General features: G+C 32.4%; 1 protein-coding gene across 2 annotated transcripts in view; it reads left to right on the top strand.

Annotated features, from left to right (window-relative positions):
• Nucleotides 1–18120: 18120 nt before the first annotated feature.
• LOC127701968 (uncharacterized protein C12orf56-like) overlaps nucleotides 18121–27994 on the top strand; it is a 166502-nt gene continuing 156628 nt past the window's right edge. For both annotated transcript variants that reach the window (XM_052205951.1, XM_052205946.1), the window contains exon 1: nucleotides 18121–18496. In XM_052205951.1, coding sequence (XP_052061911.1) covers nucleotides 18248–18496 — 249 coding nt within the window. In that variant the 5' untranslated portion in view covers nucleotides 18121–18247. The remainder of the gene's footprint in view (nucleotides 18497–27994) is intronic.

Genomic DNA, 27994 nt, shown 5'->3' with positions numbered 1-27994 from the left:
ACAGTCACAATCGGGAATAAGTCACGTTCGGTAATTAAAAGATCAGACGACGTAATGTCAAACCACAATCTAACACGTGGTAAAAATGTCCTTAGTTAGTTTGGACAAACACACATCGTAGGGATCGACCAATTCGTGATGGTGTCCGTAAAATTTACGGAGTGTCATTTTTAATCTGTCCTCCTCATAACTTTGTTGGAGCAGTTTCTGCTTTAGGAGCACACATAAGGTAGCAATACACAGTAAGGAAAAAAACTTAAAATTGACACTGATTATTTTTAACCACCCTCTTTCCCTTCCTTTCTAACAAATAAGGCTTAATATTTGTGTTATGCATGTATATATTTATGGAAAGAGCATCTTCCATAGATTTGATTTCGAATAGTTATAATGGTGAAATATAATCTCTTTTTGGTCTAACCCTGGCAACAATCTGCATTTATTTGATACAAAATATTGCAAAAAGGGGGGTAAAAATGTCACAAAAGTCTACAAAATTTGGTCCAAAAGGAGAATTTCAATCCATTAGAGTGATACCTTTAAAAATCATATGCATTTCTGCTCGTTTTTCCATAAAATTGAATTGAAAAGATCGAGGGTCAAATCTTTGTTGAAAAACACTACAATAATTTCTGGACCTATGGGCGGTACGGATGTGAAAATACGGACTGTCAAACAGAAAAATGGCCTATAAAACATGCTAAAAACAATCTTGATGTTCATATAAACTCACTTGGAAGGCTATATTATTCTTCAACTATCTAAAAAATCAATTTTATTGTACAAAAACTTTCATATTTAAAAAATTCACCATGGCCAAAATGCGAAACTAAACTTCTAACTGTGTATTGCTACCTTAAGGTTAAACTTTTTTTTTTAATTTCCACTTTAAATGGATTTCTGTGTTCTGCTAGCTAAAACGAGCAAATTGTCCTGCTAGTTTTGAAAATTGGTTCAAAAATAAATATTTTATGAAGGTTAGCAGTTGCCACTGAAATGCAACAAAATAGTGATTTGAAGAAACATGCCATGTCAAAGTGTAAATTCTCATTTTTTAGTTAAATTTCTAAAACTATTCTTTTTGTGTTTGTCTTTTCTTGTTTAAAAACTTAAATTAACCTTAACAGTAGACAAATTTTACAAATTAAAGCTATTTTAAAGCTCTAGAATGTCAATTTTGTTGTGTTTTAGCATACCAAAGCCTTGGTTAAAGTTTGGCAAATACTGAATCAATTCCTAACAGCGGGGACAAATTTAGACTTAATTCATGCTAAATTGTAACATTATACTTGCTAAAAATATAAATTTGATTTATTCGCATGAAAAAATATAAAGCGTTCCATATTGAGGTTGCTACAGAAAGAGCATTCTTTCTTTTCCAAGGGATAGTCAATAAAGTATCAATTTATGACCGAACCAAGTCTTTATGTCAAAATGTCTTTTTGGTTGCTAAGGACAATAAAAACAAATTAACATATATTGTCATACTAAAAGATGTTTCTCCCTCAGAATTGTATCTATAATCTAAATATCAATAGATTTGTGGTATGATTTGTCTTAAAATAAGCAATTCTGTGCTTTCTCAAATGCCTTAAGGTTAAACATTTTTTTCTTTCAATTTCCACTTTTAATTGATTTCTGTGTTCTGCTAGCTAAAACGAGCAAATTGTCCTGCTAGTTTTGAAAATTGGTTCAGAAATAAATATTTTATGAAGGTTAGCAGTTGCCACTGAAATGCAACAAAATAGTGATTTGAAGAAACATGCCATGTCAAAGTGTAAATTCTCATTTTTTAGTTAAATTTCTTAAACTATACCTTTTGTGTTTGTCTTTTCTTGTTTAAAAAGTTAAATTAACCTTAACAGTAGACAAATTTTACAAATTAAAGCTATTTTAAAGCTCTAGAATGTCAATTTTGTTGTGTATTAGCATACCAAAGCCTTGGTTAAAATTTGGTAAATACTGAATCAATTTCTAACAGCGGGGACAAATTTAGACTTAATTCATGCTAAATTGTAACATTATACTTGCTAAAAATATAAATTTGATTTTAACCACCCTCTTTCCCTTCCTTTCTAACAAATAAGGCTTAATATTTGTGTTATGCATGTATATATTTATGGAAAGAGCATCTTCCATAGATTTGATTTCTCATAGTTATAATGGTGAAATACAATCTCTTTTTGGTGTAACCATGGCAATAATCTGCATTTATTTGATACAAAATATTGAAAAAGGGGGGTGAAAATGTCTACAAAATTTGGTCCAAAAGAGAATTTCAATCCATTAGAGTGATACCTTTCCTGAAACCATAGACATTTATCTATCAAGAGGTCAAAAAAAAATCATGCATTTCTGCTCGTTTTTCCATAAAATTGAATTGAAAAGATCGAGGGTCAAATCGCGCGAGGATAAAAGCTTATGTGAAGGGTTACTGCCAGTCACCACTTATAAAAAAAGTAGTGCTGCATATACCTACGCGTATTATCATTTTCCATGTAGATCTTCATGTCTTATATTTAAACACCTTTTCTTCATGTGTGTTGTTTTTAACATTTGTTTATTTATCTCAGGCTTGCTCACATTGCTACCAGTGATTATCTGTACCATACCCTAGCATAGATGTCTGCTAGTTACACCACTATAGATCTCTACCATATTCTATTAAAGATGCCTGCAGGTCACACTGTTATTTATCTGTAAAATAGGTGCCTGTAGGTCACATCACTATAGATCTGTACCATAGCCTTTCATTAGAGCCTGCAGGTCACACTGTCATTTAACTGTACTATAGCCGATAATAGGAGCCTTATAAAAGTAAATTTTAAAAATAGTAATATTCCCATATTACACAGTTGGTGCTTGGCTCGATAAACAATACTATAGGTGCCTGCAGGTCACACCAAAATTTATCTGTACCATAGGTGCCTGCAGGTCACATCACTTTAGATCTGTAACATAGCCTATCATTTGAGCCAAAATGTATCTATATCAAATGAGCCTGCAGGTCACACCAAAATTTATCTGTACCATAGGTGCCTGCATGTCACATCAATTTAGATCTGTAACATATCCCTATCATTTGAGCCAAAATTTATCTGTATCAAATGAGCCTGCAGGTCACACCAAAATTTATCTGTACCATAGGTGCCTGCAGGTCACATCACTTTAGATCTGTAACATAGCCTATCATTTGAACCAAAATTTATCTGTATCAAATGTGCCTGCAGGTCACATCTCCATAGATCTGCACCATATGCTATTAAAGGTGCCTACAGGTCAAACTTTTATTTATCTGTATGGTAGGTGCCTGAAGGTCACATCACTATAGATCTGCACCATATATATATAAAGAAGATGTGGTATGATTGCCAATGAGACAACTCTCCGCAATAGACCCAATGACACAGAAATAAACACAAATAGGTCACCTTACGGCCTTCAACATTGAGCAAATCCCATACCGCATAGTCAGCTATAAAAGGCCCCGAAATGACAAATGAAAAACATTCTGGCAAACGAGAAAACTAACGGCCTAATTTATGTACAAAATGATGAACAAAAAACAAATATGTAACACAACAACAAATGACAACCACTGAATTACAGGTTCCTGACTCGGGACAGGCACATACAGAATGTGGCGGGGTTAAACTAGTTTGAAGGCGCACAAACCACAACGTGGACGTGGACGGGTACTTGTACTTGTACATCCGAACAACAACAACAAAAAACACTTAAGTACAAATCTGAAAGTACTCGCAGATATCATAGGTGCCTGTAGGTCACTTCACTTATGATCTGCACCATAGCCTATCATAGGAGCCTGCAGGTCACATCACCATAGATCTGAACTATAGCCTATCATAGGAACCTGCAGGTCACACTTCTATTTATATGTACTATAGCCTATGATAGGTGCCTGAAGGTCACACATCTTTTTTATGTACCATATCCTATCATAGGTGCCTGCAGGTTTATCATAGGTGCCTGTAGGTCGCACCGCTTTTTTATGTACTATATCCTATTATAGATGCCTGTTGTCTGCATCGATTGTGCCTGCAGGTCACACAAACATTTATCTGTACCATAGTTGCCTTCAGCTCACACTTTTATTTATATGTAACATTAGCCTATCATAGCTACCTGCTGGTCACACTGATATTTATCTGTACCATAGCCCATCATATGAGCCTGCAGGTCACGTCACCATAGATCTGTATCATAGGTGCATGCAGGTCGTATCCTCATAGGTCTTTACCAGAGTCCATCATAGGAGCATGCAGATCACACTGCTATGTATATGTAACATAGCCTATACAGCTTTTTATCTATATCATAGCCTATCATATGTGCCTGCAGGTCACACTGATATTTATCTATACTTAAGCGCATCATAGGAGTCTGCAGATCACATCACCATATAGATCTGTATCATTGGTGCATGAAGGTCGAATCCTATAATGTGATATGGTTAAATAACATGGTGACCTACAGGCACCTATGAAAGGATATGTAAAATAACAGGGTGACCTACATGCACCTATAATATGATATGGAAAATAACATGGCGACCTACAGGCATCTATGATAGGATACGTAAATTAGCAGATCAATAGCAATGTGATCATGACCTCTTTCACCTTTGATATGATATGGTACAGATCAATAGCAGGGTGACCTTTGAAATAGTCGTACAGATTAATAGCAGGGTGACCTACAGACACCTTTTTTTAAATGATATGGTACAGATCAATAGCATAATGACCTACAGGCACCTCAGATAATTATGGTACAGATCATCAATAACAAGGTGACCTACAGGCACCTCATATAATTATGATACAAATCAATAAAAGCGTGACCTACAGGAACATCAGATAATTATGGTACAAATCAATAACAGCGTGATCTACAGGCACCTCAGATAATTATGGTACATATCAATAACAGGGTGACCTACAGGCACCTCAGATAATTATGGTACAGATCAATAACAGGGTGACCTACAGGCACCTCAGATAATTATAATACAGATCAATAACAGGGTGACCTACAGGCACCTCAGATAATTGTGGTACAGATCAATAACAGGGTGACCTACAGGTACCTCAGATAATTATGGTACAGATCAATAACAGTATGACCTACAGGCACCTCAGATAATTATGTTACAGATCAATAACAGTATGGCCTACAGGCACCTCAGATAATTATCGTACAGATCAATAAGAACGTGACCTACAGGCACCTCATATAATTATGATACAGATCAATAACAGGATGACTTACATGCAAAACCCAATGTCAGTTTCATATGTTATACGGAATGACTAGCAGTAGTTAATATGTTACCAGGAGTAATCTGTCCTTATCCATACGTTTTTGTGTGACCTGCAGCTACCCATGTATTATTGGGTATGGCTAGCAGTAAATCAAGTGATATTGAGTATGACTAGCAAAATTATAACTCATGTTTTATTTTGTATTACTAGCAGTAAATCCTGTGCTGATGGGTAGTATTAGTAGCATCACCTGTGTTATCGGGTAACTCAAGTCTATGTGTGGCCTGCGATAACCAGTAAACTGTCATTTGACGAGCAGAAAGACATCTGCATTTTAGTGCGACTTATGCAATGAACAAAGTAATTCTAGTATTTTGTGTCAACTGCATTATGCCTAGGCCGATGTTACAAAATTAAACATGGTTCCACATTTATTAAGATGCAGGTACTGTGATGCTGTTGTCTGGTTGCTTCATCAATGTGCCTTGAAGTAACCCTGGTGGTACATGTTAACCCTAAATGTTTACCAGTGTACAGCACAGAACAGTTGTTTGTATCGGGCAATACAAGAGCCTTGATATGAAGTAATTGTACATATGCAAATGTAGTTCAAAACATATAGATGTAAAATTATAGAAAAAATCATATTGGCAGAAAACCAAAACCAAAATCTAATTATAATTATTAATTAGAAAATAAAAGATCTGACACCCAGCCATACTAGTCATACCACGAACAGTTCAATCAAAACCTTGGTGGACCTCCTACGGCACCCATTAGTAGTTAAACATTCAACAAATTAATTCATGACCTGCATGTACGTGTCGCTTAGACCCCTGCCATGTACCAAATGGTCAATATAAATCATCCGAGTAATTTGCTCCTTGGGATGTTTTCAAAATTGCAACGGAGGAAATTTCTTGGCATGACTACTTATCTACCTGAAAGAATATTGATGCCACCAATGAATTCCACATGTGAACACATACACGTCCCCCTTTTAAGTGAAACTCCTACGGGTTTGTAATAGATCTTCTATGTAGAGTAAAACGGTCAGAAATAAAATTTAATTGAATTTAATTCCTTTAACACGACACCACTCTTTGACATCATGAGTTACCAAAAAAGGGAAAAAAACACTGCAACACTCAAGAAAGGAAATGGAAACTAGACTCCACTAAAACAACATTTGAAGTTATAAAGACGAATTTCACCTGTTGATTTAGTTAACTTCCTAGATATGCCCCTGTAGACTTTTTCTGGATTCCAAATTCGGTTGCTGTACAATAAATACTATGTTTTCACGAACTTAATAAGTAGATATTTGATTTTGTTGATTTTTAAAAGTCCAGGGGCTGGTTTTCGAAAGTATCCTAAGATGTGTCATAAGATACATCTTAGGACAAATTTTATGACCATCTTATGACTATCATATGATATGTCATGAATGCAAATCAAAGCTGTCATAAGATAGTCATACCTATGATGCTCTTATGACAGTCAAAAGTTAAAATATATAAGTATGAAAATAATAACTATTACTATTCTTATCTCATCTTATACGAATATTTCATATTTTTCATTAAATGAACACGACGAACATGAAATTATATATGAAAAGGAGTTAAAATCTGAGTTGATTATTTGTATAAATTTAGTTAGAATTTCGCGTTCATGTATTATTATAATGAAGTGCTTTATCTAATTGGGAATACTTTGAAGATTTGGTACATCGAGTACCCGCTTAACGAAATACCCGTGCAAATACGTTAATGAACTACTGTATAAAGAAAGAAATATTATAAATATTTATTAAAAATAATCATGACTAAGAAAAGGATTCCAAAATTTACGTCGCAGGACATTCAAATTTTAAATGACGAAGTGGAGAAGAATAGATCTTTACTATTTAGCAGACTGAACAACACAACAAACAGTGCCAAAAAGAGAGCAAGGGAGGCCTCATGCAGAAACGGATTTAGTAGTAGGGGCAGGGCCCCGCCCCCTATGAAGCTACATATATGGTTTATGTATAGACTTTTAGCATATGCAAACGTTTCCTAGTGTGGGCCCCCTTTTTCAAAATCCTAAATTTGCATGTTGCATGTGCAAATAAAAATGCAGTAAATGACACTTATCACCTTAGAAACAAATATGTGATGTCCTAACATTTATGACAATCATAAGACCATCATATGTCATGTCGCGAGGTATCTTAAGTGTACGATAAAAGTTATGACATATCATAACTTGAGACTCTTTCGAATACATATCTTACAACTATGACATGTCCTAAAACCATCGTAAGACATGTCTTAGTCATAAGATACTTTCGAAAACCAGGCCCCAGGTCTTGCCTTTCAATTTCCTCCTTGTCCCTCAAATACTGAATAATTGTAAATCCATGATACCCTACGTAAACAGATCTACAACATTTTAAAAGTTCGTGATATGTAAATGTGACCTGCAGTCACCTATCATTTTGCCTGATATGACTTTTAATCGTATTTTAAATATTTTCAAAATTTAACTTTAAAAATAAAAGAAAACACACACAAATTATTTTGCAGCAGAAAACTCAAACTGTTCTTTAGAAAATAGTAATTATAAGAATTGTTGAAATTAACTTAATTATAATTATCTGACATTGTATTATCTGCACTATAAAGAATAATTTATATGCCTTTGTATATTATCATGATCATGCATTATGTGTTTTGAAAAAATAAAAAAAATATAAAAAAAAAATATTTTCAATAAACAGTAATTTTCAACGTAATACATAGAGGATAATCAAAAGATAAAAACGGAATATCTGAAACCTTAACTTAAAATTCAAGGACAAAAGATGCATATTAAACAGACTGACAGAATTTATGATGTTAAGCACCAACTGAGTCACGTGGCATGTAATAACATTGTCGATTTTAATCTAAATTTTTTGCCGGAACTCATCTTCCTTGTAAATCACAGGCTATTCTATTGAATTTGATAATCAAGAAACATTGCACTTCAATGCACTGAATTTATAGCAAATTATTTAACCGCACATACTTGCTCAACTACAATGTTTCCATTTAGGTATTTAGATCTACCTTTCTGGTTGGGAATACATTAACTTGCGTATACACTATTCGTAGTGCTACGGTTTTGACGTTGAGCGACTGGCAGTAACCCTTCACATAAGCTTTATCCTCGATCTTTGTTGAAAAACACTACAATAATTTCTGGACCTATGGGCGGTACGGATGTGAAAATACGGACTGTCAAATAGAAAAATGGCATATAAAACATGCAAAAAACAATCTAGATGTTCATATAAAACCCACTTGGAAGGCTATATTATTCTTCAACTATCTAAAAATCAATTTTATTGTACAAAAACTTTCATATTTAAAAAATTCCCAATGGCCAAAATGCGAAACTAAACTTATAACTGTGTATTGCTACCTAAAATATTCCTTGAGTTCTGGGGAAACTCACCGCAGATCAATCAGGTATTTTTTTGTATCTGTACAAAGATCCGTTATAAGTCGACTTTGTATGTTCTGCTATCCGAACATACAGGCATTTTTAAAACCAGTGATCTCACTTTCTTGTGTATAATCTTCAGGAAAATTAACTTAAGGATGTACTTAGGTGAAATTTAAAAAAATTTAGAATTTAAAATTGATACTATAAGTCAGTAGAGCATCAGTTTAGGAACCAAAAAAGCTAAAACTATTGATAGGTTATGGTCTCCTTTTTGAGATATTTGATTTTTTTTTTTTTTTTAAATGGCTGGACCCCCCAAGGGTGACTGGGGAATAGAAGTATGGTCACCATTGGTCTTCCTCCGACCGGCAGTAAAACCCTTCTAAAGTGGGGGCGTCCGTTTGGCTGTGCGGGATGTACAAATTTGCAGCCACGTCCGGTCAGAATGGGGACGTTAAATCCGATGCCTCGTGTAAAGAGAGTGCCACGCTCTTTGCACGTTAAGAACCCTTGCAACAACTCTTTGAGGGGTCCGTAGGTGACCTGTTGCAAGGCTAAATTTCGGTCCCTATCCAATATACCCTCATTTCCCGTGGCTGTCCAAATTTCTCCGACCTTAATCCCGGACGCCTCTATTACAGAACCTACCTATTGTATTTATTGTTAATTTGTTCTCGTCCTGAATATGCATGAAATATTTGCCACTGGACGTTAAGCAACCAACAATCAATCAATCAATAAAAGGGCTGGAAAAGGCTGACTCGGACTTTTACCTTACATTTAGCATTGGCATTATTTGGGTCTCAAATCGTAAGAAAAAAAATCTAGAATCCGCTTTAATTTTGGTAATGACCTTTTTATGAGCTATTGAAGTCTTCTATGAAAAAGAAAAGTGGCTGATCTGGGGCAAAATATTTTACACTGTATCGTAGGAAAAAACCCAAGGAGTCCGAACATCTGACCCAAATATCTAAACCTGACCTGACTAAATCCTTAAAATCGTTCTAATGTGTTTTTAAAACGTGGATACGGAGTCCACTCATAGATGAGGGTCTGGATGGGGTTTAAAGAATCGTGAATAATGGACAAAATGTGCAGAATAAATGGCAAAAAAAATTAAGAATAGAGAAAAATATGGCAAAAAATTAAAGAATAGAGAATAATGGGGCACTCAAATATAAAAAATAGAGAATAATGGGGCACTTAAATATAAAGAATAGAGAATAATGGCAAAAAATATAAAGATTACAGAAACATGACCAAAAAATTAAAGAATACATAAATGAGGGACCCCCATCAAGACCCTCTTAGATTTGTAATACGTAATGCAGAATAAAATTCACCATAAAAAATAGAATATCAATGAGATGTAATTGAGTTTTTGTTTATATGACTGTTTGACAAATCCATGCAGGAAAAACAAAACCATATGATCTTGTTTGATTTTTAATCGAGTCTACGTGCAAATTAATCAGGGTAATGAAAATGTGAATTAACTTGGTCATAGTACATTTTTGGTATTCAGCGGTTATAATAAGGTGCATACAAATTTTATAACGGAGATAATTAATACTAATAAAATTTGTTTTAACGAAACAATTAACAACAAAAAGGTTGATGTTGATGTCTAGCCACATAAATTTAAACGAATGGTTTTGTGTTATCACCTGCTACATTCACTGCAGCCACTTGCAAACCCATTTCTCAATGGTCATGCATCCGAGGAGATATGATGTATAATGAATTATTCAACCTTCGATCAGAGCTTAACGTCTGAAGCAAGAAAATAAGACACTTTGATGACCACTGTGAGAGTTTTTTCTGCTCTATGTATATAGAAGCAGAAACACTTATGCCAATTTCTATACTGTTTTAGAGTGGGACGTTTTTCAGATGTTTATAAAAATAAGGAGATGTGGTTTGATTGCCAATGAGACAACTATCCACCAAAGTTCAAATTAAGTGGATGTTAAGAATTATAGGCAACCGTACGGCCTTTAACAATGAGAAAAACAATGAGAAAAACCCATACCGTATAGCCCGACATGTTTGTTTGTTTGTTTTGTTTTTTTGGGGGGCAGTCGTCAGTTAATTTAACTTTTTTCTGTTAACTGTTATCAGCTATTCGTGACATTGAATAGTTGCCTTTCGAGTACTAGGCAGAAATCAACAAAGTGGAATTCTTACTTGAACTCTTCATGACATTTTCTGCAGGTTAACAGATTTAATTAGTACAGAACTTGACTTTCTCCTCCACTTGCCTGGTATCGAACCTACTAAATGTACCTGCTTGTCAAGTGTTTTCAAAGTCAAGAAAACTATACTTTAATTTTACTTTGTGCTATGTATCAATAAGTTAAGCCCTTTTCAACTTACTTTTATAGTTCTTTTTTTTCCAGCTAACATGTTTAACCCCGCCAAGTTCTAATCAACGAGGTGTTGCTATCCTGTTTAAAAATAATTTTGAATATAAAATACACCAAGTTAAAAAAGATTAGGATGGCAATTTGTTGGGATTGGATATTAATATTGAAGACAAGAGATTTACTCTGATAAATGTGTACGGGCCGAATACTGATACTCCTTGCTTCTATGACAAACTAACAGAAATCATAGACTTTTTTGATAATCAACTGTGTCTGATCTGTGGGGACTTTAATCTTGTTCAGAATTTTGACCTAGATACCCATAACTATAAACATATAAATAATCCAAAATCAAGGGATAAAATTTTAGAAACTATAGAATATAAGACTCTTGTGGATCCATTTAGAGAGAGATACCCTGATCTTAAACGATTTACATGGAGAAAAAAAATCCATTTAAACAATCACGGTTAGATTTCTTTTTGATCTCTGAAAGCCTTATAGATGACATATGTGATATAAACATTGGCAATAGCTACAGATCAGACCATTCACCAGTAATTTTGACTTTAAAGATAAATGAGTTTACAAAAGGCAGAGGCCTCTGGAAATTCAACAACTCTCTCCTTCAAGATACTGAATATGTAAAATTAATTAAAAAAACAAGTATTAGCACAGTTGAGCAATATGCAGTGCTAGGTTATAGCAGAGACGCTTTAAACAATATTATTGATGATTTTGATATACAATTTACAATCAGTGACCAATCATTTTTTGAAACCCTGTCAATGAGATCAGAGGTAAGACTATTTCATATTCGACATATATAAAAAGGGAAAGAGTGAAACAGGAAAAAAGACTTACAGAAGAAATACAAAAACTAGAACAAAATACAATCACTTCAAGGACAATATAAATGTAATAGAGATTAAAAAATGTGAACTTAGAATTTTGCGACAAAACAAGGTTAAAGGTCAATATGTTAGGTCAAGAACTCAGTGGATTGAAGAAGGAGAGAGACCAACTTATTATTTTTGTAACCTAGAAACCCAAAATTTTATAAATAAAAATATTAAAAAAATTATAATTAATGATAACACTGTAGTAGAAAATCAAAAAGAAATCTTGAAGCAAACAAAATTATTTTATGAGAAGCTTTACAGAAGACAAGAGTGTATAAAAGATGTCAATCTATCAGGGGAAATACCATTTCAAACACCTAAAGTAAAAGATAATGAAAAAGATTCATTAGAAGGTAATATAACCTTTACTGAACTAACACAAGCATTGAAAAGGATGAAAAATAATAAAAGCCCCGGTTCAGATGGCTTCACAGCAGAATTTTTCAAAGTGTTTTGGATAGATATCGGAAAATTTGTCTTCAGGTCAATAAATGATGCATATGAAATAGGGGAAATGTCTGTCAGAAGGAAATGTCACACAGAAGCAGGGAGTAATCACATGTATCCCAAAGGAAGGTAAATCAAGACAGTTTTTAAAAAATTGGCGTCCAATTACCCTTTTAAATTCAACTTATAAATTAGCATCTAGCTGTATAGCAGAGAGAATAAAGTCAGTTCTTAACAAACTAATTAATTCTGACCAAACAGGCTTTATTCCGGGGGAGATTTATTGGGGAGAACTGTAGGCTTATATACGATATTTTACATTTCACGGAGGAAAATGACATCCCTGGTATATTTCTCTTGATTGATTTTGAAAAAGCATTCGACTCTATCTCCTGGTCATTTTTATTTGAGACACTTAATTATTTTAATTTTGGAGAATCCATCATGAACTGGATAAAAACATTTTATAATAATATTTCGTCAATAGTAACTCAAAATTGTTGTCTGTCAGATTTTTTTCGTGTGGAAAGAGGCTGTAGACAAGGAGACACTTTGTCTCCTTACCTTTTCTTGCTATGTGCAGAAATACTTGGCATTTTAGTCAGAAATAGTAATGAGATAAAAGGTATTACGATAGATGATACAGAGTTTATATTGTCTCAATATGCTGATGACACATCACTTATATTAGATGGATCTCCTTCCTCTTTAGATGCATCCCTCCGTATTTTAGAATTCTATGCCGAGATATCAGGACTGAAAATTAACTTAGATAAAACAAATGTTATATGGATAGGAAGTAAAAAAACATAGTCAAGATAAAATATGTTTAAAGTGGGGATTGAAATGGGGTTCCAGTACCTTCAAATTATTGGGTATCACTTTTTGTGTTGATTTGAATAGAATGTTAAATCTAAATTATGCTCCTCGAATTCAAGAAATAGAAAATATTATACAAAAATGGTCAAAACAGTCGCTTACTCCATTTGGTAAAATAACTATTATAAAATCTTTAATTATATCAAAATTGAATCATCTATTCTTATTCATCCCAAGTCCAGATGAAAATGTACTACGACAACTCAATAGTAAAATTTATGCTTTCATTTGGGATGGTAAACCCGACAAGGTAAATCGGGAGCTTTTATGTCAAGAATACTGCAGAGGTGGTTTAAAAATGATTAATTTGAGAAATTTTATATAAGGGCTAAAATTGACCTGGGTTAGAAGATTATTTAATTCAAATTCAAAGTGGATCAAATTATTTACTGCTACACAAAATATAAATTTTACAGAGTTGGCTTATTTTGGAACAACTAAAAAATTAGATAACGTTTTTTAGAAAGAAGTTATTTGTGCCTGGAAAAATATGTCGAGATTCCGACATCCTCGCTATTTTGAGGAAGTCATATCTTCATCTATATGGAATAATGAGAACATTAAAATTGATAACGCCAATGTTTATTAGAGAAGTTGGGCACAAAACGGGGTATGGACTGTAAGTGACCTTCTAGATGAGCAAGGAAATATATTGTCCTATCAAAATTTTGAACGGCTATATACTTTTAAACCCACATTTTTACAATTTTATGGTATTAAAGTAGCATTAAAACAATGGTTACAATCTATATGGGAATCAAGACTGAAAGGGAAAAAAACCAACAAGCTTTGTTACCTTTTAATATTAACATTTTTTTCATGTCAAACAAAGGTTCAAAAGATGTATAATATTTTAAACCAAGGTGAATTACCAGTTGTTATTGCAGCTGAGCGAAAATGGGAGGGTATATTGAATAACGTTGTAGGAGATTGGAAAAAAATCCATAATTATGTCACTAAAATTAAAAAAAATACCAAGCTCTGTTGGTTTCAATACCGAATTATTCACCGTATTTTAGGTACTAATACTTTACTTTTAAAAATGAACCTTGTACAGTGTAATTTATGTACATTTTGCAAGGAAGAACCAGAAAGCATAGAACACTTATTGTGGGGCTGTCATATTGTAGCAGACATTTGGCACCATCTGAATGCTTGGATTTTTGAAACAACACATATTGAAATTCCACTAAATATGGGTATAGCCATGTTTGGTCTTTATGGTAACTATAAACTAAATTTTATAAAGAATAAAGTCATTTTACTAGTAAAATATTTCATCTACAGATCTAAGATGCAAGAGGAAAAACCTCATATAGAGGGACTTAAAAACTATATCAAAGAAAACTTAATTTTAGAAAAGCATATTTCCTCAAAAAATATGAGTGCGAAAGATTATAACATGTACTGGAACCCCTGGGATAAAGTCATTAATTAATTTAATAGTGAATTATTATGTATAAATGTGCTTGAAATGTAATTTCCATTATCACTATATTACTTGATGAAAATGTTATACTTTGTCCATATATATATTGTATTCTGTTATATTATACCGTATTATTATTACTATTTTTGTTTACTCTTATTTGCTTGATTATGCTTATTTTTCTTGCTTGCTTTATTATGTGAAACTATAGATAATATATGTAAATGCCGGTCAATCCATGATGAATAAAAAAAAGAAATTATAAAAAAAAGAAGAAATCCACAAAGTGGAATTCTTACTTGAACTCTTCATGACATTTTCTGGAGGTTAACAGATTTAAATAGTACAGAACTTGACTTTCTCATCCACTTGCCTGGTATCGAACCTACCAAATGTGCTTGCTTGTCAAGTGTTTTCAAAGTCAAGAAAACTATACTTTAATTTTACTTTGTGCTATGTATCAATAAGTTAAGCCCTTTTCAACTGACTTTTATAGTTCTTTTTTTTCCAGCTAACATGTTTAACCCCGCCACGTTCTGTATGTGCCTGTCCCAAATCAGGAGCCCTTTATTCAGTGGTTGCATGTTGTGTGTTGCTGTATATCATATTTGTTTTTCGTTTTTTTGTACATTTAAATCAGGCCGTTAGTTTTTCTCGTTTGAATTGTTTTACATTTGTCATTTCTGTGTGTTTTATAGCTTACTATGCGGTTTTTGGATTTGCTCATTGTTGAAGGCGTATGGTGACCTATAGTTGTTAACTTTTACATCATTTGGTCTCTGATAGAGAGTAAAATTGTCTCATTTGCATACCACATCTTCTTATTTATATATTCTATTCATTGAAGACCAAAAAGATTGACTGTTAGAGCAGAGTGTGTCACATGCATGTCTGCTCTTTGGTCGGGTTGTTGTCTCTTTAACATATTCCCCATTTCCATTCTCAATTTTATTCAATAATGTTATTGTCTATTGTATTGGTGGTAGAGTGTCTGACATGTCCGTCATCCAGATTCAATAGTACCGCATATCACCTTCCACATGTTCCATGTAACCTGAGATTACTATATCAGTGGTTATCGGAATCTCAGATGTAACCATGCAGTTTGAGAATTTACCCTACAGGTTGACTTTGCAAGTGTTTGTGCACATAGCATTACTCATAAGTGTTGTGTATAAGGGAACTGATGCACGGTATTCTGCAGAGGAGCTAGATACATGTCGTAAACAGTATTATCTATTTACTCACATGAAACAAACCGGGAAGTGGTATTCAGTACGTAGGTGAAACTGGGCGCTATTTATCTAAACGCACGCAAGAACACCTTTATCGTTTTAAAAGACCCCATAAATTCAAAAGTATCATTTATCAACACCTTAAGAAGCACACCCATTCTTTTAAGTATTTAACAGTTCAACCTTTAGAAGTAGTAAATAAGCAACCTGGGGAATCTCATTCAAAATTTGTACGTTCACGGAAAATAATTGAATTAAATTAGATTAAAAAATTACAGACAGTCTATCCTCTCGGTCTTAATGATAATATCATGGGAATTGGTAATGTATCAAGAACCGATTCTGTTAACATTTTGGATATAGTTTATAAAACTGTTCGTAAAAACCGTTCTCATGGACGTAGAATAAATCGCAATCAGAGGAAATTTCGTTCTAACAATACAAATATTTCGGACCTAATAACTATTTCAAAAAACAACAGCAGACATTATCTGTTAACCAAACTCTGTACTTTACCTGTTAATAAATTACATCAAATTTCGGAGGATTGCAACACAATTCCATATCAATCATCCTATTAAATATTTAACAGTTCAACCTTTAGAAGTAGTAAATAAGCAGCCTGGGGAATCTCATTCAAAGTTTGTCCGATCACGGAAAATAATTGAACTAAATTGGATTAAAAAATTACAGACAGTCTATCCTCTCGGTTTTAATGATAATATCATGGGAATTGGTAATATATCAAGAACCGATTCGGTTAACATTTTGGATATAGCTTCTAAAACTGTAAGCAACTACATTACGCTAACCCACATACACATCAAGTAATGTTAAAACCACAGTGACACAACCCCATTAAAAATATTGGAATCATATTTAGTAATAACGAAACCATATATTAAGTAATGAAAAACCATATCAAGTCAATATGAAACCCTATCATGTAATATCGAAATATCATTAAGTTTTGACTACATCATTTTGAGTAATATCAAAACATCATTAATTACTGTCAAAACCATATTATGTAAAGACAAAATATCATCAAGTAATAATAAAACCACATAATGTAATGTAAGAGTACCACATAAGACAGCTGTGGCGTTCCATAGCCTTCGGCTGTTTTCTGCTCTTTGGTCGGGTTGTTGTCTCTTTAACACATTCCCCATTTCTATTCTCAATTTTATCATTCTTTTGTCGTGTCACATGCAGTTCTTTTCCAGTGGTTATCAATGTGTGCAGGTGCGTGGTTTAGTCGGTATAATTATGACGTAACAAGACCTACGTGTAACCCTTTCAGTTTTTGTTTTTTTTTTGGTTTATTTTTGTTTACAGTTTCTGTATTAAATCAATCTATCGGTCAAAATATAATACCTCTATAATTGAAAATATATTATATCTTTTTAAAGGTTTACTGTAAATGCATCATATACTTTGTAATTTTGTAAATGGCTAGCTTTTACCACAGACATATATACACTCTGCTTTTACCAAGACTTCCAAAGAATTTGAAAGGTATCACCAAATGTATGATGACATATACTTCTGCATAAATAAAATGCATATATTTTAATTTTAACATTTTAATAGAAATTCAATTTCACCAAAACCATCAGATTATCTAAATTTTCGATAAAGACATCAATTTACATATGCAGTATAACAATTATTGATAAAGTGAAAATAGTTTAAAAATGGACGTTTTTCAAGTTAAAGTTTTTTTTGAAGAGTGATCAGCGTATCTAAGGAAATCTTCACCTACAGTGATGCCAGGATGCTGTATCTAACCAGGAACATATATATTATATACTGTTCCCAGATCTAACGATCTAAATCCTTGTACTTCTAATAATATCAAGGATTTTATTATACAAATGCTTGATAATATGTATTATATGTTTCATTTTTTATGTATAAATCATGTTTTTAATTAAATTCAGTTATTTTCTCACCAGAAATTATGCTGGGAATTGCAAAGTAAAGGTTTTCAGACTTCGTCCCCTTTCACAGGTAACACCTGCCTCATTAATACTGAAGATAACTTGGATTCGGGACCAACGAACATGTTTTACACATAATTTATTATTTCCGGCATAACAATGGCTGTGCGTGCCTAGCAATGTGGTAACGACTCCAAAACTAATAATATTTCTGATTGGAATATCACCTACTCGATCTTTGTTTTCACAATGTAAAACAGTCAGGGAAAGTGCACAGAAAAGCATGTATGGCGCGAAGCACAGTGGAAACTTTGTTCAAGAAAAACAGTAAATTAGAAAGCTTTTTAAAAAAATCCCTGAACGATGAAACATATGAGAGAGTGCGTGCCTATGAATCTTGCATTATTGTTTCGGAGAAGGAGAATAAAGCGTTGAAATATGCTATTTTGGGTGACGAATGGATATATCTTACTGAAAACCCACCTAAAAATGTAGTAGAAGAGGTTTCTTTAAAAGATATAATTTCTGTAGATCATGTAAGTAAATTTCATGTATAGTCAAGCATTTAGTAGGTGCATAATTTTTACATAGTACAAGAAATTACCATGAACAACGGCCAGAGACATATATACACATGTGTATATATGTCTCTGCAACAGTGTACCATAAGATGAAAAAAGTAGTACAGAGAGACAAGTTGTGTCAATTTTCACCTATTATTATGCTATACATGCTATATGGATCAGAATCTTGATCCAATATATCTGTTTGGCACATCCTTAAAGTTAGATTTTTAAAATAGCAAGTTGAGTAATGCCGGATATCATCTAGCTCCTGTACTTGAGGTCATAGTACTGGTATACTAGCATTGTGAACAATACTTGAATACAATTTATTTTGTACCTGTAACCAGTTTCAGGGTTCTCACGAAGAGGAGTCCATGAGTCCTGGACTCATGAAAATATCTCTGGACTCATCATTTTCAAAATTGGTGAGCAAGGTTGGGCAGTATTTACCACCCCCGGTATTTACCAGTGGTATTTACCGGTATGTACCGCCCCGGACAATACTCCCCAAGTGGTCAATACTGGCAAATACTGGTCAATTGAAATTTTCATGCTTCTTTTGACTGACTTATCTATCAATTCTAGTAAAAAAATGGTTGATGAGGGAAAACTTTATTCCTTTGGCATGATTCAATTTATAAAAATGAATGATGTTGGTATGTTATTAATTATTAAAACATTAAAAATGACTAATTTAGTTCTTAGGGGTAATGATATTGCATACTTTTGGTACACATATAAAATTGAGCAGCTATATCAGTTATTATAACATGTACAAAATGATGTATAAATCAAGATATTTTTTTCTTGAAAAGGTTTGAATTTTACAGGTAAATAAATTACAAGTGACTAGCAATATAGATTATCAGAACATTACCTATTATATGGCGGAAGCAAGTTAACTCGTACCATTGTAAACTCGTACCACGTAAACTCGTACCAAAAAAGTTAACTCGTACCAACGTAAACTCGTACCACTGGGAAGTCGTACCAATCAGAACTCGTACCACTGCAAACTCGTACCATTAAAAATATATTCAAAAATACGAATGTTTTATGATTTTTTTGGGGGTAAACTTAACAAAAAAAAGTTGAATTACTTGAATTGTATACTAGATTTTAATAAAAACTTAGACATAAATACGAATGTTTTATGATTATTTTTTTTAAGCTTTATACAAAAAATTAAAATATCTGAATTTTATACCAGAATTTAATGAAAACTTAGACAAAATAATATATGATATATATGTGAAATAATATATGATATATATGTTAATAAAACATAAGGTGTATTTCTTGAGAGAAAAAAATAGTAATATTTGATGTTTTGTTAATTTTTATACATGAATGTTCTTGAAATTGTGGTAAATAAAGCATCAAAATGAAACATATTCTTTGTTATTCTGCCAACACTACCATTACGCCTACTGGTCATTCACAATACCATTAGACACATCATTAAAAAAGAGGGGCGAAAGATACCAGAGGGACAGTCAAACTCATAAAAAAGACAAACAGACAAATAATAGTACACAAGACACAACATAGAAAACGAAAGACTAAGCAACACGAACCCCACTTAAAACCGAGAGTAATCTCAGGTGCCATTTCATATATTGGCTACTTTTTCTAAAAGAACTATGCATATCTTCCACTACAGGTGATATTTATAAATTAGAAGAATGATAATGACCTATTATTTATATCAAATAAAAGCATGGTCATATTCTGCTACAAAGTGCTGAATATTATATAAACATATATTATTTCATACTTTCTAACTGTTGGTCATAAACAATTTTAAACCTTTAAAACACAATTAATAAATTCTTTCATTAAATAAAATTCCTTTTAGAAACAATAGAAAAATACACAAATCTATTCAATGTTACCGATTTGGAATGATTAAAAATTAAATCAAATAGTTGTCAGTAAAAGTTTAAAAAAGAGTCTATTCAAGAGAGACAACAAAGCCAATCTGCCACGGTTTTCTCTGTGGTACGAGTTAGCCGTGGTACGAGTTTGCATTGGTACGAGTTTTTTTTAGTGGTACGAGTTGACATTGGTACGAGTTTACAATGGTACGAGATAACTATAATTCTTATATGGCTAACAGGTGTCAAAAGTTTAATTACTATAACAACTGTCCCCTAATAAATGTTGACATAACAGGAAAAAATTCATAAAAGTGATTTCCAAAGATTGTTTTAAACAATGAATTAGTTCCTGACTATTCAACAGCATGATACAAATGTTCTAAATGCAGGAAATGTTTTTTTTAATAAATATATAACATATATATATATAAAACAAATTTTAAAACTTTTTTAATTGCATCTTTCAAAATAACTGTTAAGAAAATCAGATGTTATATAGTCTCTCTTAAGTGACTGACTTCATGGTGTTAATGACTATATCTGTTGTATGATTAAATTAATATTTGATAAATCTTCATTAAACCATGTTCATGAACTAATTAATTGTGACTTTTTGTCTTATTACAATGTGGTAAATAAGTGACTTTCTGCCTTGTGACTATATCTATCCATTTACCAAGTAATTGACCTGAGGTAGGGACTAGTTTTATAGTAAAGTCCTATCAAAATTTCAATTGACCAGTATTTGCCAGTATTGACCAGTATTTGCCAGTATTTCCCGGTATTTACCGCCGGCATGGTCAATACTAGTATTGACCGCTTTTTTGCCAACCTTGTTGGTGAGTCCAAAAATGCATCAACTTCAAGATTGTAAAATGTTGTATCAGCTGAGCACAAATGTCATCATTTTATGATTTTTAAAAAAAATAATCTAAACTTGATGTCTGACATGAATTATAGTTATCTCGTACCATTGTAAACTCGTACCAATGTCAACTCGTACCACTAAAAAAAAACTCGTACCAATGCAAACTTGTACCACTGCTAACTCGTACCATGGTAAATTCATACCATTGTAAACTGGTACCAACTTATTTAAATGCATTCAAATGGTGTTTAATGATGAATATTTACTTTAATTTCACTCAATACCTCTTAAGTCTGTAAAATGTATATAATTTGAAATTACAATGACCAATTTGTAACTACATGTAATTTTCCTTGCCTAATTGGATAGAGAAAACCATGGCAGATTGGCTTTGTTGTCTCCCTTGAATAGACTCTTTTTTAAACTTTTACTGACAACTTATAGGTTAAAAGGAAATAAATAATGATGACTGGCGCCACCTAGATTTTACATCCAAGATAATAGGTAGAAGTAAATTTATTTTCTGCTGCCCTTGTAATTAGAAATCAAAATTGAAATAGTGAGAAATGAGTGTTGGCCATTGGTGTAGAAATAGCAAGAAATTTAGAGAAAACTCTCTGTGACGAGCAACATTTTCTGTGCCAAATTTAGCAAGGGGTGTTCTTCGTTTATACTATTTCGAAAATTCCGGAACCGTTGAGTACCCTTAAAAAATGCAATTTTTCTATCAAAAAAGCTGCGGCACCATATGTGTTTTGCAGTTTCAATTACACCAAAAGGTGTTGATAATTCAGAATTCGACATTTTTTTCTATGGATCTTTGATAGTGAAAACGCAGGACCAAAAAAGGCTACCATTGTCGCCTATGTAAATAATTACTTCCTTGTAACCTGAAGCGAAATAACGATTTCTGGCGCATCACTGTATTTTTCGAGATATTTTAGAAATTGGATCGGTAAATTAATAAGGTACTAAGTGATAAACTGTATCAGAAGAAAATTGCTGATTGCCAAGAAACTATAGTCTATATCAAATTTTTACTGTTTTTTTATTCTTCTGCCTAAGGGGTAGGGTTCATTAACCTACTGTAAGAACGAGACTTCTGTCAATGACTCTGTCTTTAATCATTTCTCCTCATCCTCGATAACACTGCATGTATTTATGCATATTTTAAAAAAAGGGGGGCTTATTTTTTCTGACGTTAGCGAAATTTTTGTATTTTTAATGGCCAAAATGTGCCAAAATGCCCCTAAAATATTAAAATTAGGTAAAAAATCAAAGGCAATACATGTTTCTCCTTAGTATCGTCGAATTGAATATTCTGCACACGATTCATATAAAACACATAACAGCAATGATAAATTCTTAGTTTCAGCACTTTTATAGTCTATTTCATAAAATATTTTGACTCTTATGCAACGGTGTTCATATATTCGAGATAAAGACATATAAGTTGGACACAGTTATCAAATCATCAGCCTAAAGTCTTTAATAGACCTAAATCGAACTTCATTAATCAAACACCTAGTTTTAAACAAAGCAAAACAGTCAAAATAAGCTGGCCAATGGCCCCAAGTCTGTAAAAAGCAACGTTTTCTGCAAAGGGGGGTACCTGTAAAGAAAGTCATTTTTAAAGGTGAAAAATTGTACCTTTAATCCAAAAATTTGAACTTTAGCAGCAGGAGTATATAGTAATCGACTAATGTAAAGATTGTCCGATTTTATTTCAATATATGTCAGTATAGGTTAAAAGGAAGTAAATAAAGATGACTGGCGCCACCTAGATTTTACATCCAAGATAATAGGTAGAAGTAAATTTATTTTCTGCTGCCCTTGTAATTAGAAATCAAAATTGAAATAGTGAGAAATGAGTGTTGGCCATTGGTGTAGAAATAGCGAGAAATTTAGAGAAAACTCTCTGTGACGAGCAACATTTTCTGTGCCAAATTTAGCAAGGGGTGTTCTTCGTTTATACTATTTCGAAAATTCTGGAACCGTTGAGTACCCTTAAAAAATGCAATTTTTCTATCAAAAAAGCTGCGGCACCATATGTGTTTTGCAGTTTCAATTACACCAAAAGGTGTTGATAATTCAGAATTCGACATTTTTTTCTATGGATCTTTGATAGTGAAAACGCAGGACCAAAAAAGGCTACCATTGTCGCCTATGTAAATAATTACTTCCTTGTAACCTAAAGCGAAATAACGATTTCTGGCGCATCACTGTATTTTTCGAGATATTTTAGAAATTGGATCGGTAAATTAATAAGGTACTAAGTAATAAACTGTATCAGATGAAAATTGCTGATTGCCAAGAAACTATAGTCTATATCTAATTTTTACTGTTTTTTTATTCTTCTGCCTAAGGGGTAGGGTTCATTAACCTACTGTAAGAACGAGACTTCTGTCAATGACTCTGTCTTTAATCATTTTTCCTCATCCTCGATAACACTGCATGTATTTATGCATATTTAAAAAAAGGGGGGCTTATTTTTTCTGACGTTAGCGAAATTTTTGTATTTTTAATGGCCAAAATGTGCCAAAATGCCCCTAAAATATTAAAATTAGGTAAAAAATCAAAGGCAATACATGTTTCTCCTTAGTATCGTCGAATTGAATATTCTGCACACGATTCATATAAAACACATAACAGCAATGATAAATTCTTAGTTTCAGCACTTTTATAGTCTATTTCATAAAATATTTTGACTCTTATGCAACGGTGTTCATATATTCGAGATAAAGACATATAAGTTGGACACAGTTATCAAATCATCAGCCTAAAGTCTTTAATAGGCCTAAATCGAACTTCATTAATCAAACACCTCGTTTTAAACAAAGCAAAACAGTCAAAATAAGCTGGCCAATGGCCCCAAGTCTGTAAAAAGCAACGTTTTCTGCAAAGGGGGGTACCTGTAAAGAAAGTCATTTTTAAAGGTGAAAAATTGTACCTTTAATCCAAAAATTTGAACTTTAGCAGCAGGAGTATATAGTAATCGACTAATGTGAAGATTGTCCGATTTTATTTCAATATATGTCAGTATAGGTTAAAAGGAAGTAAATAAAGATGACTGGCGCCACCTAGATTTTACATCCAAGATAATAGGTAGAAGTAAATTTATTTTCTGCTGCCCTTGTAATTAGAAATCAATATTCAGCACAGTTTAGCAGAATATGACCATGCTTTTATTTCATATAAATGATCATTATCATTCTTCTCATTTATATATATCACCTGTAGTTTTTTTTTTTTTTTTTTTTTTCTCAACACTCAGATTGGTGTGAACTTGCCAGTCCCTTACTTATTTGAAAATACTAATACAATATACAACCGTAGTGGTTGAGAATGTTAATTTGAGTTTAGTGTGCTAAAAAGAGACTGAGTGCTTACATATGCTTAGAAGAATGAAAAAGGAGAAATAAACCACTTTATTTATAATACGGAATTTTAATTTGAAAAATGAAAAATTTTCTCATCTATCATCTAGCCCAGTTTTTTTGACTGATTGATAGATGCATGGCTTTTGTTCACTTTATCATCATTGGCTATTGTGAGAAAGTTTTTCGATATTTTAATTCTGCAATAAAAAAACATGATTATTTTCATCTTATCATTAACAAAACAATATTTTAACAAATATAATTTAAATAAATACAATTTAAATTTATATAAATTTCCTATTGTTCCTATTTTTGTTTCCTCCTAATTCCCTGTAGATACTTGATTCTGTTGTTGTTATATAGTTATGTAGTATAGCGCGGCGCAACCCACACTGACTACTCGTTTTTTTTTTTTTCCATCCCGTTTTAATTCCCTTTTTGGTTGGCTGGTTATTTCCAATTTGATTTTAATTTTGGGCATTAGGAGACTAAACGGGTATAAAACCCTATTAGAGTTAAGCTCTAACATAGTAGTCTCCCAATCCCGTCATCCTATATATTTATTTTTGCTATTTATGTTCTCTTTATCTTCTTTCTTTGCTATCTTGTATCCTTTGAAATTATTTCTTTCTAATTTTTGTTTTAATTATATTTCCGGTATATTTCTTTATCCTTATGGTACTTCATTTGTAATTTGTACAGATTTAGTGTGTCTTCAAAATGACTACAGGCCCAAACTGTATGTGTATATCCATATATTATAGGTATTAGTTCCGTTTTTATGTCTACCAGTAGAAGTGATTTTTTACTTATTTCAAAGTTTGGGTCTTCTGGCTGACCGTTTTGTATCACATAAGTTCTAAACATTTTTAGTTCTTTACAATCTATAAATAGATGTTCATATGTTTCAAGCTGTCTATTACAGTATTTGCATTTTGGATCTATGCCTCTTATTCCTCTATCTATTTGTTTTTCTCCCATTAATACAACTCTGTGTATTATTTTATAAAGAAATTCTCTGTGAATATCATTTTTAATGTCAGCTACTTTTTGCCAAATATTTGTAAATTCTATTTCTTTATTTTTTTCTTCTACTGTTATTGAATTTTTCCTTTGTCCAATGATTTCATAATAAATATCTTTTAGTGTAATGTTTTCTGTTAATTTGATTTTACTTCTGTATTGTATATATAATTCTTTTAATTTTTTTGCATTTTTTCCAAATTGTTCTGAGTGGCTATATTTATTTTCTGCTAATTCCGGCATTAATTCTCTTGTTGTTGTCCCTTGAAAATACGCATATAGGGTTTTCCAGATTGTTGGTTTTCCTGTGATCATATCACTAATTTTTTGTAGCCACATGGCATTAATCTTTTCCTCAAAATCAGGCATTTGAATTCCCCCCTCTTTTTTCTTTTTATTCAAAGTTGTTCTTTTTATTAGCTCTGGACCATTCCATATGAATTTATATAATGCTCTATTTATCCTACTTTTTATTTCTTGAGTTGGTAAAATTACTCTTGCTACAAACCATGCTTTGCTCAACATATATGTATTTATTATTTGTACTTTTGAGTATATGTCTATATTTCTGTTTGCCCATTCCTTACATGTTTTTGCTATTGCTTCTACTATTGGATTCCAGTTTTTTTCCATTTTATTTTCCCCAAATTTTATCCCTAGCACTTTAACATTTTCCTTAATTAAATCCTTTATCTGTTGATTAAAGATTGTTTTTTTCCTTCCTATTTCTAATATTTCTGTTTTGGATTCATTTATTTTTGACCCCGATACATTTGTACCTCGCCAAATCTTTTAAATTCTTTTACTAGATGATCGTAATCTGAAATTTCTGTTGTTATGGTGGAGCAGTCATCTGCATGTTGGAATAATGCGCATTTTTCTTTCCTGTTTGGCAGGTTTATTCCTTTTATGTCTTTCGAGTTTCTAATGTTTGAGGCCAAAGGTTCTATAAATAATGCATAGATTGTCATAGATAAAGAGCACCCTTGTCTTATTGAACGTTCTATTTTTATTTCTTTTGTAAGATGACCGTTAATCTGTATTGTACTCTTTATGTCTTTATAAATAATCTCAATCCACCTTAGTATGCCCGGGGGGAAATTCATTTTTTTCAATACTTGAATAGTATAGTTATGCTCCCCTCTATCAAATGCTTTTTCTTGGTCAAAAGATACAAGAAGCCATTCCAATCATTTCCATAAGCTCTATGATTGAATCTATCCCATATATGTTTTCCGTGATTTTTTTATTAGGCCCTGCCCCTGTCTGGTTTACATCGACTAGTTGATTGATTATTTTTGCCATTTTTTTTGTTAGGGTCTTCGTTATAATTTTGTAGTCAAAACATAGTAAACTTTTAGGTCGCCATTGTTTCAAATCTCTAAAATTTCCTTTATTCTTGTAGCTGAGAGTAATAATTCCAGTTTTCATCGATTCCGTCATTTCCCCTGTTAAATATATATTATTTATAACTTCTGTCAGATCTTCACCTATGATATCCCAAAATTCAACATAGAATGCTTTCCCTAGACCATCTATTCCTGGTGTTTTATTATTTTGAAAATCTTTTGTATTTTTGACGCATTCTTCATTTGTCATAATTGGGTTCAAATGAACCCAATCCGCCTCCTCCAATTTAATTAGTTTAACCCCTTCCAAATAGTCCATTATTTTTTCGTTTTCTATATTTTGGCTACTATATAATCCTTTATAAAAGTCTCTGACAATGTTTATTATTTCTTCTTTGTTTTCCCTTAATATCCCATTTTTGTCATAAAGTTCTCTTATTTCTTTTTTTATGCCCCTTTTCTCTTCAGCTTATTCAAAAATTTCTATATTTTCTAAATCTCCATTGTAATATTCCTCCCTTGATCTTATTATAACTCCTTTTTTTTTGTTATCATCCAATATTGCTATTTCTTTTTTTATTTTATTTATTCTTTCATTAGATATATCATTTTTATTCTTATTTTCTTCTTCTAGTTGTTGTATCAGACCCTTGTATTTGTACTTTTCTTTTGTTGCCATAACCTTACTGTAATTTATTGTTATATCCTTTATTGACTTTTTTCCTTTTTCCCACCAATCTAAAATATTCATTTTTAATTTCTCCTTTCCCCATGACTTCCAAAAATTTCTTATCAATTCTGTATATTTCTTTTGTTGTAGCAGAGATTCATTAAGTTTCCAGAATCCTGTTCCCCATTTTATATGGCCAATTAATATTCTTAGCTTATAACCTTTGTGGTCGGATCTTGCAAAGGGTATATATAATGCATTTATTTTATCACAGATATGTTTGGATAAATAAATTCTG

The sequence above is a fragment of the Mytilus californianus genome, unplaced genomic scaffold (genome assembly GCF_021869535.1).
Source record: "Mytilus californianus isolate M0D057914Y unplaced genomic scaffold, xbMytCali1.0.p SCAF_1, whole genome shotgun sequence".
Classification (NCBI taxonomy): Eukaryota; Metazoa; Mollusca; class Bivalvia; order Mytilida; family Mytilidae; genus Mytilus; species Mytilus californianus.
Note: the sequence above shows the minus strand (reverse complement) of the source record. Positions and strands in the feature narration are given on the sequence as shown.